Source organism: Phytophthora ramorum (assembly GCF_020800215.1).
Source record: "Phytophthora ramorum isolate Pr-102 chromosome Unknown Phyram_PR-102_s0002, whole genome shotgun sequence".
Classification (NCBI taxonomy): domain Eukaryota; phylum Oomycota; class Peronosporomycetes; order Peronosporales; family Peronosporaceae; genus Phytophthora; species Phytophthora ramorum.
Window position 1 is genome coordinate 4,605,576 of NW_027150648.1, and position 16,426 is coordinate 4,622,001.

The 16,426-nt window shown below is 57.4% G+C and overlaps 3 protein-coding genes across 3 annotated transcripts; 1 reads left to right on the forward strand and 2 right to left on the reverse strand.

Moving 5' to 3' along the window:
- Positions 1 to 636: 636 nt before the first annotated feature.
- KRP23_2865 (uncharacterized protein) lies at positions 637 to 1,426 on the reverse strand (the record flags this gene model as incomplete). Its single annotated transcript, XM_067887645.1, has 3 exons — positions 637 to 1,071; positions 1,146 to 1,271; positions 1,331 to 1,426. The coding sequence occupies 3 exons, from the start codon at positions 1,424 to 1,426 to the stop codon at positions 637 to 639; spliced, it is 657 nt and encodes a 218-aa protein (XP_067750219.1).
- Positions 1,427 to 1,665: 239 nt separating this feature from the next.
- Positions 1,666 to 5,723, reverse strand: KRP23_2866 (ABC transporter G family member 37; the record flags this gene model as incomplete). The annotated part of the gene is made up of 4 exons (XM_067887646.1): positions 1,666 to 2,637; positions 3,083 to 3,752; positions 4,725 to 5,119; positions 5,388 to 5,723. 4 exons carry the CDS (start codon positions 5,721 to 5,723, stop codon positions 1,666 to 1,668), a joined length of 2,373 nt encoding a protein of 790 aa, XP_067750220.1.
- A 5,835-nt stretch (positions 5,724 to 11,558) lies between these two features.
- KRP23_2867 (uncharacterized protein) lies at positions 11,559 to 11,834 on the forward strand (the record flags this gene model as incomplete). Its single annotated transcript, XM_067887647.1, has 1 exon — positions 11,559 to 11,834. One exon carries the CDS (start codon positions 11,559 to 11,561, stop codon positions 11,832 to 11,834), a length of 276 nt encoding a protein of 91 aa, XP_067750221.1.
- Positions 11,835 to 16,426: the final 4,592 nt, after the last annotated feature.

A 16,426-nucleotide genomic window follows, 5' to 3' on the forward strand; every position in this document is an offset into this window, starting at 1 on the left:
CTGGCAAGCGTAACCCGTCGTCGGCGATAAGTCTTTTGTGGTTTGTGCTGGCAGATGGGAGTCTTCATGCCTTGTGCAAACAAGGCAAGGATTGTCAAAGGCAAGACGACTGCCCGAGAGGCACAGCCCAAAACGATATCTTTGGCTTGTTTTGGGTGCGCACGCAGAGCCAGGGGTCCATCTGCAAGAGAAAGGGGTCCGAATGCACAGCCGGGACGCCGCGCTTAAATCGTTACACTTGCTCTCACTATAGGAGTCAGCGTTGGGCGCCCCCAAGGGAATTTTGGGCTCCTCACGACGAGCGCGCATAAAGTTGCCGCCGCAGATTCACGTCGTCGGCCTGCATGCACGTCGCGGCGAAGACACCGCCACCACCCGGCGGGCAACACCTCCGCGACACGCAAAGCGCTCAAGCGATCACTTCACGCTGTTGAAAGGGTCGGCCTTTTCGCTGCCTGGCCAATGCCGACGCGATGCATAGGGCGTGGCAGGTAAGCGCGCTTAAGCTTAACGGCAGCCAGCCAGCAGGTTGAAGCAGGCAAGTCTGTCTCCGCGATGGCAAGAGAGACCCAAGGCATGGTAGCTAGAACTAGAACGCAGAGGTTGAATAATGAATGTGCATTGGTGCTTTATGATCTACACCACTTGCGTCACCTGCATGAGCGGCGAGTATTCCTGCCGCCGCTTGTGGCGCGCCATGATGCGCACGCCCGCGACGACCACGAACAGGATGCCCGCTGCGACCCCCACGAAGCTCCACAGGACGACCATCGCGGGCGAGGAGGGCGACGTGGCGAGGTGCAGGTGCTGCTCGTCCAGACTCGGCGTGGGCTGCTGGCTGGTGCTCAGGAGGTGAGCGGCGCCTCCGAAGTCGCACGTGGCGCCCGAGTGGCGGTGCGAGTGCCAGTACTCGTTGAAGACCCAGTCGGCGCGCTCCTCGAGCGTCAAGAACTTGGTGTCCATCTCGGAGCAGTCGACGTGGTCGCCGCCGCACGCGAAGCCGATCCCCCGCTTGAGGTCGTCCGGGTGCACGCCCCGCTTGGCCGCGCACAGGAACTCGCCCCGGTCCTCCTTCTCGCAGGCCGAAACACGGCCTCGCTGTCGTGGTAGTGCGACACGTTCTTGGGGAACGCGCCCTGCCGCACGAGCTCGAGGAAGTTCCAGCGCGAGCCCAGCTCCGTCTTGAAGTTCCAGAAGTACCAGCCGTGGCCCAGCGCGAACGCGTTGAGCTTCTTGAGGTTCAGGTTGCGGGCGAACTCGACGTCGTCGTCCTGTTCGAACGCCGTGTTGCTCGTCACGGGGCACTTGCCGAACGCCGGGCCGGACTGACCGTGCCGTACGGACCCTGGATGGGCTTGGTGGCGTCCAAAGGTGTGCCGGGGAAGCCCTCGCCCAGGTACGTACTGTGCACGGGGCACTCGACCATGCGGCACTGCGTGTTCGGGCTGTGAGTCCACTGCGTTGGTCGGCGCCACCTTCGCAGCTTATGGTGCCGAGCAAGTTGTTCTGCTTCCAGCAATGTGCATGTAAACGAAAAACTGAACAAGGATGCAATCAAACAAAAATCTACTTCAAAAGTAAAGTCAAATGCAGGAGCAGCTATCTCTTCGCTGCTAAACAGTGTGTCGATGGCTCTGTGACAACGTTTGTCTTCAACGTCGCCGCTTATCTCTTGAGGTGGCTCACGTACTTGAACGTCAGGTAGATGGCGACCTGCAGCACCGCCCAGATCACGATAAGGCCAACCATGAAGTTGTACTTGCTGTCCGGCCGGAAGTCGTACGTGTCCTCAACATACTGAGCCACCGTCATCTCCGTCGTCGTGTTACCCGACGTCACAGAAATGATGTCCTGGACCTCGCCGAGCTGGACGCCCACCAGTGCCGACAGCGAGTAGCTCGACGGCATCAGGTACGTGAACCACTTGTAGCCCGCCTTCATGGCAGGGCGCGGCAGCAGGTAGCCCGAGAACAGGTTGAACAGGCACGACAAAGCGCCCACCGCCACGTTCGCCACCTTCTCGTTCGGCATCAAAGCAGACATCCACTGGCCCACGAAAGTACACGCCGACGTGTACAGGTAGAACACGAACATGAAGAAGAAGAAGTTGCCGACGTTGTCGCTCCAGCCCACCAGCCAGTACTCGATCGTCACGAACAGGATGATCACCACGACCAGGTACGGCACCTCAGCGAAGAACAGCGACAGACTGTACGGCAGCGGGCCGTAGTAGTTCGACATGCGCTCGCGGTAGAACACGGCGCGCTCGGCGCACGTCACCTCCAGCACCGTCATGAGGTTGATCACACCAATGAAGTCCATACTGTTGTAGATGAGACCAATGTGCGAGTTGATACGCTTGACGCTGTCAGCCGACAACTGGTAGAACGTCGTGCCGAAGATGATGCCGAACAGCGGGAACAGGAACATACGCATGAAGTTGTACTGCGGGTTGCGCCAGTACGTGAGCTGCTGCTTCTTGGCAAGCTGACCAAGCTGGTTGGTGAAGCCCGTGGCAATCGGATCGTAGTTCAGCGTCGAGTGACGCACGAACTCGTCCGACACCTCAGCAAGCTTCAGCGTGCGCTCGCGGTTGGACTTGTAGAGCTCGCTGTTCTTGTACTCGATCGAGTAGTCCTTCACGTCGACCGATACCAGCGCCAATGACCTCCAGCATGTACGTGGCCGGGTTGTATTGAGGACGGATCTCCATCGTGCCAGGAATCGACGCGAAGTACTCGAGCATCTTGACGGAGTCCACGCCCAAGTCGCCGAAGTAGGCCGTGAAGCCACCCTTCTGCAGCAGCAGAAGTCCATCGAACAGCTCAAAGATCGAGATACTCGGCTGGTGGATCGTGCACAGCACCGTACGGCCCGTGCGCGCAATCGACTGCACGCCGCGCATCACGATCAGCGCCGAACGCGCGTCCAAACCACTGGTCGGCTCGTCCAGGAAGAGAATACTCGGGTTCGACACCACCTCCACACCGATCGTCACACGTTTCTTCTGCTCCACGGACAGGCTGCCAACCATGGCACCCGAAATTGCCGTCAGCTCGAGTAGATCAAGCGTCTCGTGCACCAGGTTCATGCGCTCTTCCTCCGTGAAGTTGGGCGGCAGACGCAGGTTGGCAGAGAACACGAGCGCCTCGTAGATCGTCGCGGCCTCCGAGTGGATGTCCATCTGCTCGCAGTACGCCGTGATGCGGCTGAAGTTCGCCGGGTCCTTCTCACCGTTCACAATGATGTCACCCACAATGCGGCCACCGGTCTTACGTCCGGCGATCACATCCATGAGCGTCGTCTTACCAGCACCCGTCGCTCCCATGAGCGCCACCATGCGGCCAGGCTCGAAGTGGGCCGTGATGCCACGAAGCAACTGCTTCTCCTCACCAGAAGGCAGCGTCACAAAGTACTCGAGGTCCTTGATGCACAGGTTCGACGGAGTGAACGGCAGGCCACCGCTGTTACCCTTGGCACCGTCAGCACCAGGGGTGTTCACCTCAACGTACACATTGTCCTCATCTTCAGCCTTGGCCGTCATCGGCTTCACGCTCACTCCCTTGTACTTCTCGTAGCGGATGTAGTGCAGCGCCATGCCGTTCAGCGTCGTGAACACGAAGTAGTACGCCAAGAGGACGACGATACCGAACCAAACGTACTCCGTACCCTGCGTGATCGAGAAGCTGTCCAGCAACGTTTGGCTTTCGACAGGGGTGTAGCGGTCGCTTGAGAACTCCGACAGCATGTTACTGCGCAGCCCGAGATCGGAGAGAACCAGTACATCCAGATCCAGTAGTCCGGGATCAGGTCGGCCAGGATGATGTTACCCGAGAAGAGCAAGAAGAAGCTCACGGAGATAGCAGCAAGAGCCTGACCCACCGTAATGCTTGGCGACAGAGAACTGAGCATCGTCATGTACGCGCTGATGGCGTGCTGGAAGGACACGAGCACCAGGAAGAACACGATGTACTTCTCGAACGTCCGCGTCAGTCCACTCATGAAGTAGAAGAACGTGCCCAGGATGAACGAGACGACCAGGTTCACCGGAATCTGCACCACACTTTCGGCAATTGCGTAGGATGTCGTACGGAAGAAGTTGCGAGGGCGTTGCTTGTAGAACACCTTACGCAGCTGGAACGAGATGGTGATCTGCTGCCACGCCTGCCGCTGGAACAGCGCGATGCTGAAGAAGATCATGCGCAGGTAGTACGTCGAGCTCACGTCGAAGTAGATCATACCAAGCACCAGACCCACGATGAGCGCCTCGAACAGCTTCCCCCACAGCAACGGCGGGTCGCGCAGCCAGATCAACTTCTGCCGGTTCAGCAGCAGCATCGTGCTCGGCACAAACGCCAGGCCGAACTCGGATTTCTCCTTTGAGCGAGCCAGGTTGGCCACACTCTTGGCCTTCTTGAAGTCCTCCGCGTTCTCGAACTGGTGCTCGTTGAAGCCCTTGCTGATCGCCTCGTGCGTCTTCTTGTAGATACTCGACTGACAGAAGAGGTTGTTGAAGTCCTCGGACGAAACAGCGAGGTCCTTGTTAGGGACATTGCCGTTCGAGTAGAGGTGGCCACGTCCCGACGTCACCTCAATGAGGAAGTCAGCAGGGTCCACACGCGGCGGGACACGTGAAACCGAGGCCCTGGAAGTAGTCCAGAATCTCCGTCCTCGGGCCGTGGTAGACCATGTGGCCCTCGTTCACCATCAGGATGTCGTCGAACTGCTCCACGACCTCGGGAGTCGGCTGCAGCAGCGCCACCATGACGGAACCGCCCAGCGTCTTGCACCACGTGCGAAGCGCCTTGATGATGTCGAACGTGGCGGCACTATCCAGTCCCGTCGAGATCTCGTCACACAGGAACAAGCTCTGGCCACCCACCAGCACCTCGCCCACCGTCACACGCTTGCGTTCACCACCGCTCACACCTCGCAGCAGAGCATCACCGACAACAGTGTCGGCGCAGTTCTCCAGACCCAAGATCTGCAGCATCAGCTCCGTGCGGAGTGCCGCGATCTCGCGCATCTCCTCGGGCTGGTCTTCCGGTCGGCCGTTCACGCACATGTCGGCGAACTTGAACGTCTCGCGCACCGTGAGCGTCGGGATGTGGTTGTCCGTCTGGTCCACCAGTCCCGCCAGCTTGATGAGGTCGATCTCCTCGCCCTTGAGACCGAGTACAGGATCTCGCCGCCGATCTCCGTGCTCGCATTGTCCTGCAGCTTGCCGGCCATCGCCTTGAGGAACGTCGACTTGCCGGCGCCGGGGTTGGCCAGCACCAGCGTCATGGAGCCGGGCTTGATGATGCCGCTCATCGGGTGCAGCGCGTGCTTGGTGGTCATGGGGATCTTCTGCCACGGCGTGAAATGGAGGCCAGGTGCGACCCCACCGTGCCGTGGGAGCCCACCTCAGCAGGCACCTGCACCGAGAACGACAGGTTCTCGAAGCGCACTTCTGGCGTGGGCAGCTGCAGGTTGATCTTGCGGGACAGGTGGTCGTACTTCTTGTAGAACCGCTCGAGGCCTCCGTTCAGCATCGTGTCCAGGTCGTCGGCACGCAGTGTACTGTAGCGACTGGCCATGGTGTCGCGGTTGTGCGAGTACGGGTCCTGCAGGCTGCGGAAGTTGAGCGAGCGGTAGACCTCGGGCACTTGCTCGCCGCCGTCGTTGGCCTCCGGCTGCAGCAGGCTGGCCGTAGCCTCGGTCTTCTTGTCCTCCGTGGCCATGGGTGGTCTGGACTGGGGCTCTTCGATTCGGATGGAGCTCGCGGTCCGAGGCAAATTGAAGAGTGACTTGGTGGGTGGCGAAGGCGCTCAAGAGCGAGCTGTGTGGACCAAGACGCTCACTCTGATTGACAGGCTCACTGTATAGAGGGACACGGCGCGTACGTAGCGGAGGCTAGGGTGATGCGATTTAACGACTGAAGCAGATGGGCCGTGTGACTCGGAAATAACATACATGCAGCGCCGAGACGATTTCCAAAGTGGTACCTTTACGAATAAGCGGGCTTGACAGCCGTGAAAGGTCGCTGGGCTCGGCAGGATAGCCTCGCCTCGAGGCCCTCGAAGGCGAAGGCGCGTGGCCCGCGTCGGCGATTTGCGACTTTAATCAACCTGTGTATTACGTTGTGCCTTGTCGCCATACCGCGCGTTGACGAAGCGGAGGAATACATGTACGCAGGAAATGCAATGAACGGACTTGTCTTCGGTCGCGCTCCACCAGCTGGACTCGCGGCCAAGACGACGACGGGCCCGCGCCTTGTTCCGGCCCGAATTCGACTGTGGCTTGAAGCCGCTCGGATCAGCAAATCAAGCTGTGCAGCGGAGCTCGGGTCAGGGTTTAGCCAGCTCGCGGTTTCGTAGACTTAAAGAAGCTCGTACATCGATGGCAGCGGCAGACGGGCAAGCGCTGGGGCGATCATAATGCGAATGAGCCCTATTATAGTGGCCGCCACGGACTTCGCGGCAGAGACCGCCATTGCGCGAGCGGGCGCGACCCAAAATGATATCTTTTGGCTATTTTGGGACTGGACCGCGCATAGCCGGTCTATTGGGCACCTCAGAATGCGAAATTTTGGGCTGTCCCTATCTAGTACTTGATTCTACAGTACATCCGATGGCACAAGTACTCAATTTGGCAGGGTCAAGTATACTTCACCATCTACACGATTTCATCACCGAAGACGATGCCAGCGGATTCGCCGGGGTATTTGTTCTCCAGGGTGAAGTCAATGCACCGGCTCGATTCGCGTCGACGCTGGTCGCGGATTACATGTATGCTGTGCTGCCAGCGAGATTCATACGCGGCTGTAATTGTACAGCCTCTATGACTGCAAAAAAGCTGTGCTCCACAGCAGCAGCAGCAGCAGCAGCCTGTTTCCTCTCGGCCATGTATGTACGGTGTTGAACAGGTGATCCCGCGCGAGAGCCACCGTGCGAAACTTCAGCCTGCACCCAGTCTGAAGTTTGCTTTTGGTTGCACTGCTGGTCCTATGCATTAACGAGAGCCGCGCTCGTCACCTTGCATAATGTCCGTCGGTGTACCTTCTTGACAGGATTTGCGGTACCGTGCACTCTATTGCGACAACGCCGACAACACCTCGATAGTCGTTCCCGACGGTCCGGACGTACATGTCCAGCGCTTGAGTCGAGAGGCCTCAATTGCACGTTGACGCACGTCTGCTTGATCACCTTGAAGCGCTCTGGCGCCACGCAAGGCAAGTCGAGATCGGCGAAGCTATTCGACGGCAAAGCGCACGAGTGGCGGGGAGCCAACCGCGCGAGCCCTGCCAGAGAGCTTGCCTCAAGCGGCGAAGACTACCGGTAGATGCCCCGACCGTTGCAGTTTGCAATGTGGTGCCAGAACGAGCCGCTCGCTCAGCCGGCAGCCGCGCCAGCTGCCAGCGCCGCCGATATATGACGCGTAGGCAGCAAATCGCTGCGGGCATCGGATCAGTGCGGCCAGCGAGAGCGTTTGCCGAGTGCTGGGCCAGCGTCGAAAGATGACGGCGCGCATAGCCCGTAAAAGCCGAGCTTTGACTTGCAAACGCAGCCGCTCAAACATACTTGACTAAACTAAGCACCCATCCAAGCGCGCTTAAAAGCTGCGTGCCTGTGAAACGGCGCGGCTCACTTCAACATGAAAAAAATGACTCGGTTTGAGTATATCGCGCCACGCTCACCGGCAACTAACTTCCTCGTGAGCCCTTAGCTCTGCCACGGCGGCCTCGGTCACTTCCGCTCACTCCCGCTTTTGCGCCGCGCCAAGCAAGTCGATCTCCATCAGATCCCCAGCCATGGCGACGGACGAGGCCAAAACCAGCCTGCTGCAGCCGGAGGCCAACGACGGCGGCGAGCAAGTGCCCGAGGTCTACCGCTCGCTCAACTTCCGCAGCCTGCAGGACCCGTACTCGAACAACCGCGACACCATGGCCAGTCGCTACAGTACACTGCGTGCCGACGACCTGGACACGATGCTGAACGGAGGCCTCGAGCGGTTCTACAAGAAGTACGACCACCTGTCCCGCAAGATCAACCTGCAGCTGCCCACGCCAGAAGTGCGCTTCGAGAACCTGTCGTTCTCGGTGCAGGTGCCTGCTGAGGTGGGCTCCCACGGCACGGTGGGGTCGCACCTGGCCTCCATCTTCACGCCGTGGCAGAAGATCCCCATGACCACCAAGCACGCGCTGCACCCGATGAGCGGCATCATCAACCGGCTCCATGACGCTGGTGCTGGCCAACCCCGGCGCCGGCAAGTCGACGTTCCTCAAGGCGATGGCCGGCAAGCTGCAGGACAATGCGAGCACGGAGATCGGCGGCGAGATCCTGTACTCGGGTCTCAAGGGCGAGGAGATCGACCTCATCAAGCTGGGGGCCTGGTGGACCAGACGGACAACCACATCCCGACGCTCACGGTGCGCGAGACGTTCAAGTTCGCCGACATGTGCGTGAACGGCCGACCGAGGACCAACCAGACGAGAGAGCGACATTGCTGCGTTGAGGACGGAGCTGTTTATCCAGATTTTGGGCTTGAAGACTGTTCGAACACCGTCGTGGGTGACGCCTTGCTACGAGGCGTCAGTGGTGGTGAACGCAAGCGTGTGACGATTGGTGAAGTGCTGGTGGGCGGCCAGAGCTTGTTCTGTGTGACGAGATCTCCACGGGTGGACAGTGCGCAACCTTGATCATCAAGTCGATGCGCACGTGGTGCAAGACGCTCGGCGGGTCGGCGGTCATTGCACTGCTGCAGCCGACGCCGGAGGTGGTGGAGATGTTCGACGACATTTTGATGATCAACGAAGGTTACATGGTCTACCATGGTCCGAGGACGGAGATCTTGAACTACTTTGAAGGTCATGGGTTCACGTGTCCGCCTCGTGTTGACCCGGCAGATTTCCTGATTGAAGTAACGTCGGGACGGGGCCACCGCTACGCGAACGGCAGCATTCCGATCAAAGATTTGGCGGTGGCATCGGAGGACTTCAACAACCTATTTTGCCAGTCGAGCATCTACCGGAAAACCCACGAGGCGATCGGCAAGGGCTTCAATGAGCACCAGTTTGAGAGTCCTGAAGACTTCAAGAAGGCCAAAAGCGTGGTGAACTTGGCTCGCTCGAAGGAGAAGTCCGAGTTTGGGCTGGCCTTCGTGCCAAGCACGTTGCTGCTACTGAATCGACAGAAGCTCGTGTGGCTGCGGGACCCCCCGCTGCTGTGGGGCAAGCTGACGGAGGCGCTGATTATTGGACTCGTCATGGGGATGATCTACTTCGACGTGAGCTCGACGTACTACCTGCGCATGATCTTCTTCAGCATCGCGCTGTTCCAGCGGCAGGCGTGGCAGCAGATCACCATCTCGTTCCAGCTGCGCAGGGTGTTCTACAAACAGCGTCCGCGCAACTTCTTCCGTACGATCCTACGCAATTGCCGAGAGTGTGGTGCAGATTCCGGTGAACCTGGTCGTCTCGTTCGTTCTTGGCACGTTCTTCTACTTCATGAGTGGCTTGACGCGGACGTTCGAGAAGTACATCGTGTTCTTCCTGGTGCTCGTGTCCTTCCAGCACGCCATCAGCGCCTACATGACGATGCTCAGTGCACTGTCACCGAGTATTACGGTGGGCCAGGCTCTTGCTTCGATCTCTGTGAGCTTCTTCTGCTCTTCTCGGGTAACATCATCCTGGCTGACTTGATCCCGGACTACTGGATCTGGATGTACTGGTTCTCTCCGATCTCGTGGGCGCTACGCAGTAACATGCTGTCGGAGTTCTCAAGCGATCGCTACTCGGATGCGCAGAGCAAGACTCTACTCGAAAGCTTCTCGATCTCCCAAGGCACGGGCTACATCTGGTTCGGTGTCATTGTTTTACTGGCATACTACTTCGTGTTCACGACGTTTAACGGCCTTGCACTGCACTTTATCCGATATGAAAAGTACAAGGGGGTCACGCCCAAGGCTTTGAAGGATAACACACCCGATGAAGACGATGTGTACATTCAAGTCAAGACTCCTGGCGGGCCAGACCAGGCATCGGTGGGTGCGAAAGGAGGCCTACCATTCACTCCTTCAAACCTGTGCATCAAGGACTTGGACTACTTTGTGACGTTGCCGTCGGGCGAGGAGAGGCAGTTGCTCCAGAAAATCACCGCACACTTCGAGCCTGGCCGCATGGTGGCGCTCATGGGAGCGACGGGTGCCGGTAAGACGACGCTCATGGATGTGATTGCCGGACGTAAGACCGGTGGCCGCATTGTGGGTGACATCTACGTGAACGGCGAGTTGAAGGACCCGGCGAACTTCAGCCGCATCACGGCGTACTGCGAGCAGATGGACATCCACTCGGAGGCAGCTTCTATCTACGAGGCGCTGGTGTTCTCTGCCAATCTGCGTCTACCGCCCAACTTCACTGTGGAGGAGCGCATGAACCTGGTGCACGAGACGCTTGATCTACTGGAGCTGACAGCGATTTCTGGCGAGATGGTGGGCAGGCTATCAGTTGAGCAGAAGAAACGCGTGACGATTGGCGTGGAGGTGGTGTCGAACCCTAGCGTCCTGTTCCTGGATGAACCGACGAGCGGCCTCGATGCTCGCTCAGCACTCATCGTGATGCGCGGCGTGCAGTCGATTGCGCGTACGGGCCGTACGGTGCTGTGCACGATCCACCAGCCGATTCCATCTTCGAGCTTTTCGACGGACTGCTGCTGCTGCAGAAGGGTGGCTTCACGGCCTACTTCGGCGACTTGGGCGTGGACTCGGTGAAGATGCTCGAGTACTTCGCGTCGATTCCTGGCACGGAGGAGATTCGTCCTCAATACAACCCGGCCACGTACATGTTGGAGGTGATCGGTGCTGGTATCGGTCGCGACGTGAAGGACTACTCGGTCGAGTACAAGAACAGCGAGTTGTGTGCGAAGAACCGAGAGCGCACTTTAGAGCTCTGTGAGGTGTCTGATGACTTTGTGCGCCACTCAACGCTGAACTATCGGTCAATCGCCACGGGGTTCTGGAACCAGCTTGGCCAACTCGCCAAGAAGCAGCAGCTCACGTACTGGCGCAACCCACAGTACAACTTCATGCGCATGTTCCTGTTCCCGATCTTTGCAGTCATCTTCGGCACGACGTTCTACCAGTTGTCGGCAGACAGCGTCAAGCGTATCAACTCGCACATCGGTCTCATCTACAACAGCATGGACTTCATTGGCGTCGTGAATTTGATGACAGTGCTAGAGGTGACATGCGCCGAGCGTGCCGTGTTCTACCGCGAGCGCATGTCGAACTACTACGGCCCGCTGCCGTACAGCCTATCTCTTTGGTTCGCCGAAGTTCCATATTTGGTTGTGGTGATCATCCTGTTCGTGGCGATCGAGTACTGGCTGGTGGGCTGGAGTGACAATGCTGGCGACTTCTTCTTCTTCATGTTCGTGTTCTACCTGTACACGTCGGCGTGCACGTACGTTGGCCAGTGGATGTCGGTGCTCATGCCGAACGAGAAGGTGGCGAACGTGGCAGTCGGTGCGATTTCATGTCTGTTCAACCTGTTCTCGGGCTACCTGCTGCCGCGCACGGCCATGAAGGCGGGCTACAAGTGGTTCACGTACCTGATGCCGTCGAGCTACTCGTTGTCGGCGCTGGTGGGTGCGCAGTTCGGAGACAGCCAGGACATTATCTCTGTGCCGTCGGGCAACACGACGACGGACATGACGGTGGCGCACTACATCGAGATCACGTACGACTTCCGGCCGAACCGCAAGTACAACTTCATGGTCGGGCTGCTCGTGATTTGGGCAGTGGTGCAGATCGCCATCTACCTGACGCTCAAGTATGTGAGCCACCTCAAGAGATAAGCGGGCCTTGTATGATGTTTGTCATGAAGCTTTGAATGAATCTTTTTCCTGTGCTCGTACCTAATTTCGATTCGCTTCAAATTTAAGCGCTGCTGCAGCGCACCATATGCGGTGGTTAGGCCAGCGAGGAGCATTCAAGAGCTGAAGAGACCACATGCTGCTGCTTGAAGCAACGAGTCACACGCTCTTCGGATGCCGGACCGTATGCCTTCAGTCTATCATAGACTCTATGGACTCCTCCTGGCTCTCCGGGCGAACCCAAAACAAACTAAAGATATCGTTTTGGGCTGTGCCTCTCGGACAGTCTATCCGCATCCCACAGGCGAGATTTGCCTTGCTTGCACGAAGGAGGCCCACAGCGGATGTCAGAGCGGATTCCGCTCTCCATGGTGTCAGTATGCTGTCTTTCACGCTCAGCCCTTCACGTCGAGAGACGCATGCAGGAGCTAATGGCGGCGGACGTGAATATTCTCAAGATGGTTTGACAACGAACTGCTCGTCCGCGCTTCTGATGGGAAGTATAAGATCGAGCATCGCTTCGTTTCCGGTGTGTGTGTGCCCAATTATCACGTGGCTTGCTCAAAAGTGGCGACGGGAAAACACATTTTTGACGCGGTTGCGGCCCGGATGAAATGATTCTGGAGCAAGTGGATCGTCCTGTGAACGAGGAGTGCCCGACCCGGTCGAGAACAGACCGGTTGATAAACGAGACACCAATTCGGGGGGGGGGCAAGGACAAAGGGCTTGTACTTCTTACAGCTCGCACCTCTTTTGAATTTTACGGGAGATATGGGGCACGTCGTATGTGGCAAAGTCGGATTGAGTGTGACTAGAACGGACATAATACGTCGTTTTTAGGATAACTAAGTGACATCAATGTACCTCAGCGGAAAACGAAAACGACAGTCGGATTGAGCACGGCGGATATAGGTGAGCGTATCTACGCTGAATCGAGACCCAGCGACTTGGGAAAATCTGGCAGAGTGGTTTGCAAATTCTACATGCCGTTCAAGGATTTTACTCCTAAGCACATCCTCGAGCTTGCGGAGGATAGGTTGCTGTTTTACCCTTTTCGCAAGGCGCTCTCGTTTCCATTTCGGAGAAGTGTCGAGCTCTACCAAGAGCTGGTGCTGTTGCATCCGAACCATTTTGGCTTGGTGCAAGCGTGTTTCTATCAACTCGTCGATGAATCCAAGGATTACCTTTTGGGTTCATTTCAACACTACGTTGTCCAGATGACCGAATTGACGATGTGAACGCGAGTTTTTTATTCGAGGAATACCCTGTCGTCAGTGCCGTAACAAGTTGAACTATCCCAGTAGACATCGCAACCCCAGCAACATGCCCACTCACGAGCATGACGAGGCTTCGGTTCTGCATCGCGTGGCGACTACGGGCCAGAGCAAGAGCGAGTATTCATTTCCTGACAGCGGGCTGCGCTTCTTCTCCCGCTTCAATGGCGGCAACATGGCAAATGTGCAGCTGATGCCGTCGGGGCGTTGAGAACGGTCGACGCCGACGACCTCGACGGTTCGGCCTTCCGCTGGTTCCATGTACAAGCCGCCATGGGCGAGCTCACAACATCCTACGCCTTACGGTATTCACAGCGCGATGCAGACAAAGTTTTAGCTCCCACGCTGACCACTTCTGTGGAGCTCACCATTTCGTGCAGGCGAGAAAAGGGGTACTAGCGAATACGTGCAGACAAACCACCGCTCACAAGCACAAGTGCCGACAAGAATGGTCCTATCGAAAGTGTGTTTGCGATTTCGGCGGTCGGTCATAAAAGTCCTGATAACTCAAGCAGAAGTTCACTAAACGCAAGTCAAATATTGCATTAGTGTACACTTCCAAGGCGGCGGTACATGTACTCGAATCCGACATGACATTCAGATATCTTCAGTCTACCGCGAGATGGACATCAGTGCGCATTGATCGCGTCCAACGACTCGTCTCGCTCGTCGTACTGGGATGGGGTCCTGTGTCGGTGCGGTGGGGTCGCTGGTGCTGCTACTGCGGGGATTTTAGCAACTTTGCCATTGAAGACTCGTGTTCTCGGGGCGATAAGACGCTCGTAGGGTTCAGCGCTAGAGTTCGTTGGAAGACCGGACGAGGGGTGAGTGCAAATTTGTACGCTGAAACACTCGAACTCGTTGTAGCCTCGGTCTCCAGCGGTCGACGCGATCGAAAAGCGTGGGGCCAGCGAAGGGTTAAAGGCACGGACGCACTAGAGCTCCTCCTCACAGATCACTTTTTTTCCAGCACGAGGCAAACGTCCAGGCTTGCACCGGGCCCAAGCGGCCGGGGCGTTTTCGTAGTGGTGGAGGCGCTATGCCGTGCGGTCAGCGTCGCTCTGGCCTGATATGAGCTCGTGAGGGGATTACAACCGGCAGCGGGAACCCAATCCAATATCTTCGCGTTGTTGTTTTGGGTTTGGTTTGATTTTTACCGTTAACTTTAACGTCGATTACGCTCGGACGAGCTCTGCATCAAAACCGCTTACCAATTCCACTGGGCACCCGGTGGCTACGATGCATAGATTATCGCCTCAGTCAGTCAGCAAGAATACAATGATAAAGCGTGCGTTGCATGTTGCCTTTGCGCGTGCTGGTACGTGAAAGCAAAAATTGCTGTACAAACCAGTCAGCACGGGTGCAGTCTGGACTGCAGAACCCATACATGTACTTTCGAGTATGACTGCTTGACGTACATGTACAACGCAAATCAGCAGCTCCATGGCGGAGCAAATAAGACGCCAAGACTTCGACGAGAACTATCGTGTGATCGAAATGTCGCCTCCTTATAGAGAAAACCCAACTTTACAGCGTTGATACTGCCTATTCAAACCGCGTCGACTTCTAACGCCAGCCCCGCACTGAAATATAGCGCCGACACACCACTGGCGCGGATTCATGTGCGATAGCGAAGCGCCAGCGCGAAGATATTGGATTGGGTTCCCGCTGCCGGTTGTAATCCCCTCACGAGCTCATATCAGGCCAGAGCGACGCTGACCGCACGGCATAGCGCCTCCACCACTACGAAAACGCCCCGGCCGCTTGGGCCCGGTGCAAGCCTGGACGTTTGCCTCGTGCTGGAAAAAAAGTGATCTGTGAGGAGGAGCTTAGTGCGTCCGTGCCTTTAACCCTTCGCTGGCCCCACGCTTTTCGATCGCGTCGACCGCTGGAGAACCGAGGCTACAACGAGTTCGAGGTGTTTCAGCGTACAAATCTTGCACTCACCCCTCGTCCGGTCTTCCAACGAACTCTAGCGCTGAACCCTACGAGCGTCTTATCGCCCCGAGAACACGAGTCTTCAATGGCAAAAGTTGCTAAAATCCCCGCAGTAGCAGCACCAGCGACCCCACCGCACCGACACAGGACCCCATCCCCAGTACGACGAGCGAGACGAGTCGTTGGACGCGATCAATGCGCACTGATGTCCATCTCGCGGTAGACTGAAGATATCTGAATGTCATGTCGGATTCGAGTACATGTACCGCCGCCTTGGAAGTGTACACTAATGCAATATTTGACTTGCGTTTAGTGAACTTCTGCTTGAGTTATCAGGACTTTTATGACCGACCGCCGAAATCGCAAACACACTTTCGATAGGACCATTCTTGTCGGCACTTGTGCTTGTGAGCGGTGGTTTGTCTGCACGTATTCGCTAGTACCCCTTTTCTCGCCTGCACGAAATGGTGAGCTCCACAGAAGTGGTCAGAACCATTGCATGCGAGCGGGTGTATGCATTCTGCCCCGCCTGTCGTTAGACCATTGGTATGATAACGTGCCTCACTTCGTATTGTAGATGTTAGCTTTTCGTATGCCTCCAAGTCGTCTCACTATTCAATTTTCCTCGCAACCAACAAGCCAACCTTCGCTCTCGGATACAGTCTACCCAAGTGAAATGACGAAAGAGGAAGACAAGATAGGTCTGCTGCGCCCTGAAGCTGATGGTGGGCCCACTGAGAAGGTGCCTGGTGTATACCATTCACTTAACTTCCGCAGCCTGCAAGACCCATACCAGCACACTGACAGCAGGGCCAGTCGGTACAGCACGCTGCGAGCCGAGAACCTCGAGACGATGCTCAACGGCGGCCTCGAGCGGTTCTACAAGAAGTACGACCACCTGTCCCGCAAGATCAACCTGCAGCTGCCCACGCCCGAAGTGCGCTTCGAGAACCTGTCGTTCTCGGTGCAGGTGCCGGCTGAAGCTGGCGCGTACGGCACGGTGGGGTCGCACCTGGCCTCCATCTTCACGCCGTGGCAGAAGATCCCCATGACACACCAAGCACGCGCTGCACCGATGAGCGGCATCATCAAGCCGGGCTCCATGACGCTGATCCTGGCCAACCCCGGCGCCGGCAAGTCGACGTTCCTCAAGGCGCTGGCCGGCAAGCTGCAGGACAACGCGCAGACGGAGATCGGCGGTGAGATCTTGTACTCGGGTCTCAAGGGCGAGGAGATCGACCTCATCAAGTTGGTGGGTCTGGTCGACCAGACAGACAACCACATCCCGACGCTCACGGTGCGCGAGACGTTCAAGTTCGCCGACATGTGCGTGAACGGCCGACCGGAGGACCAGCCCGAGGA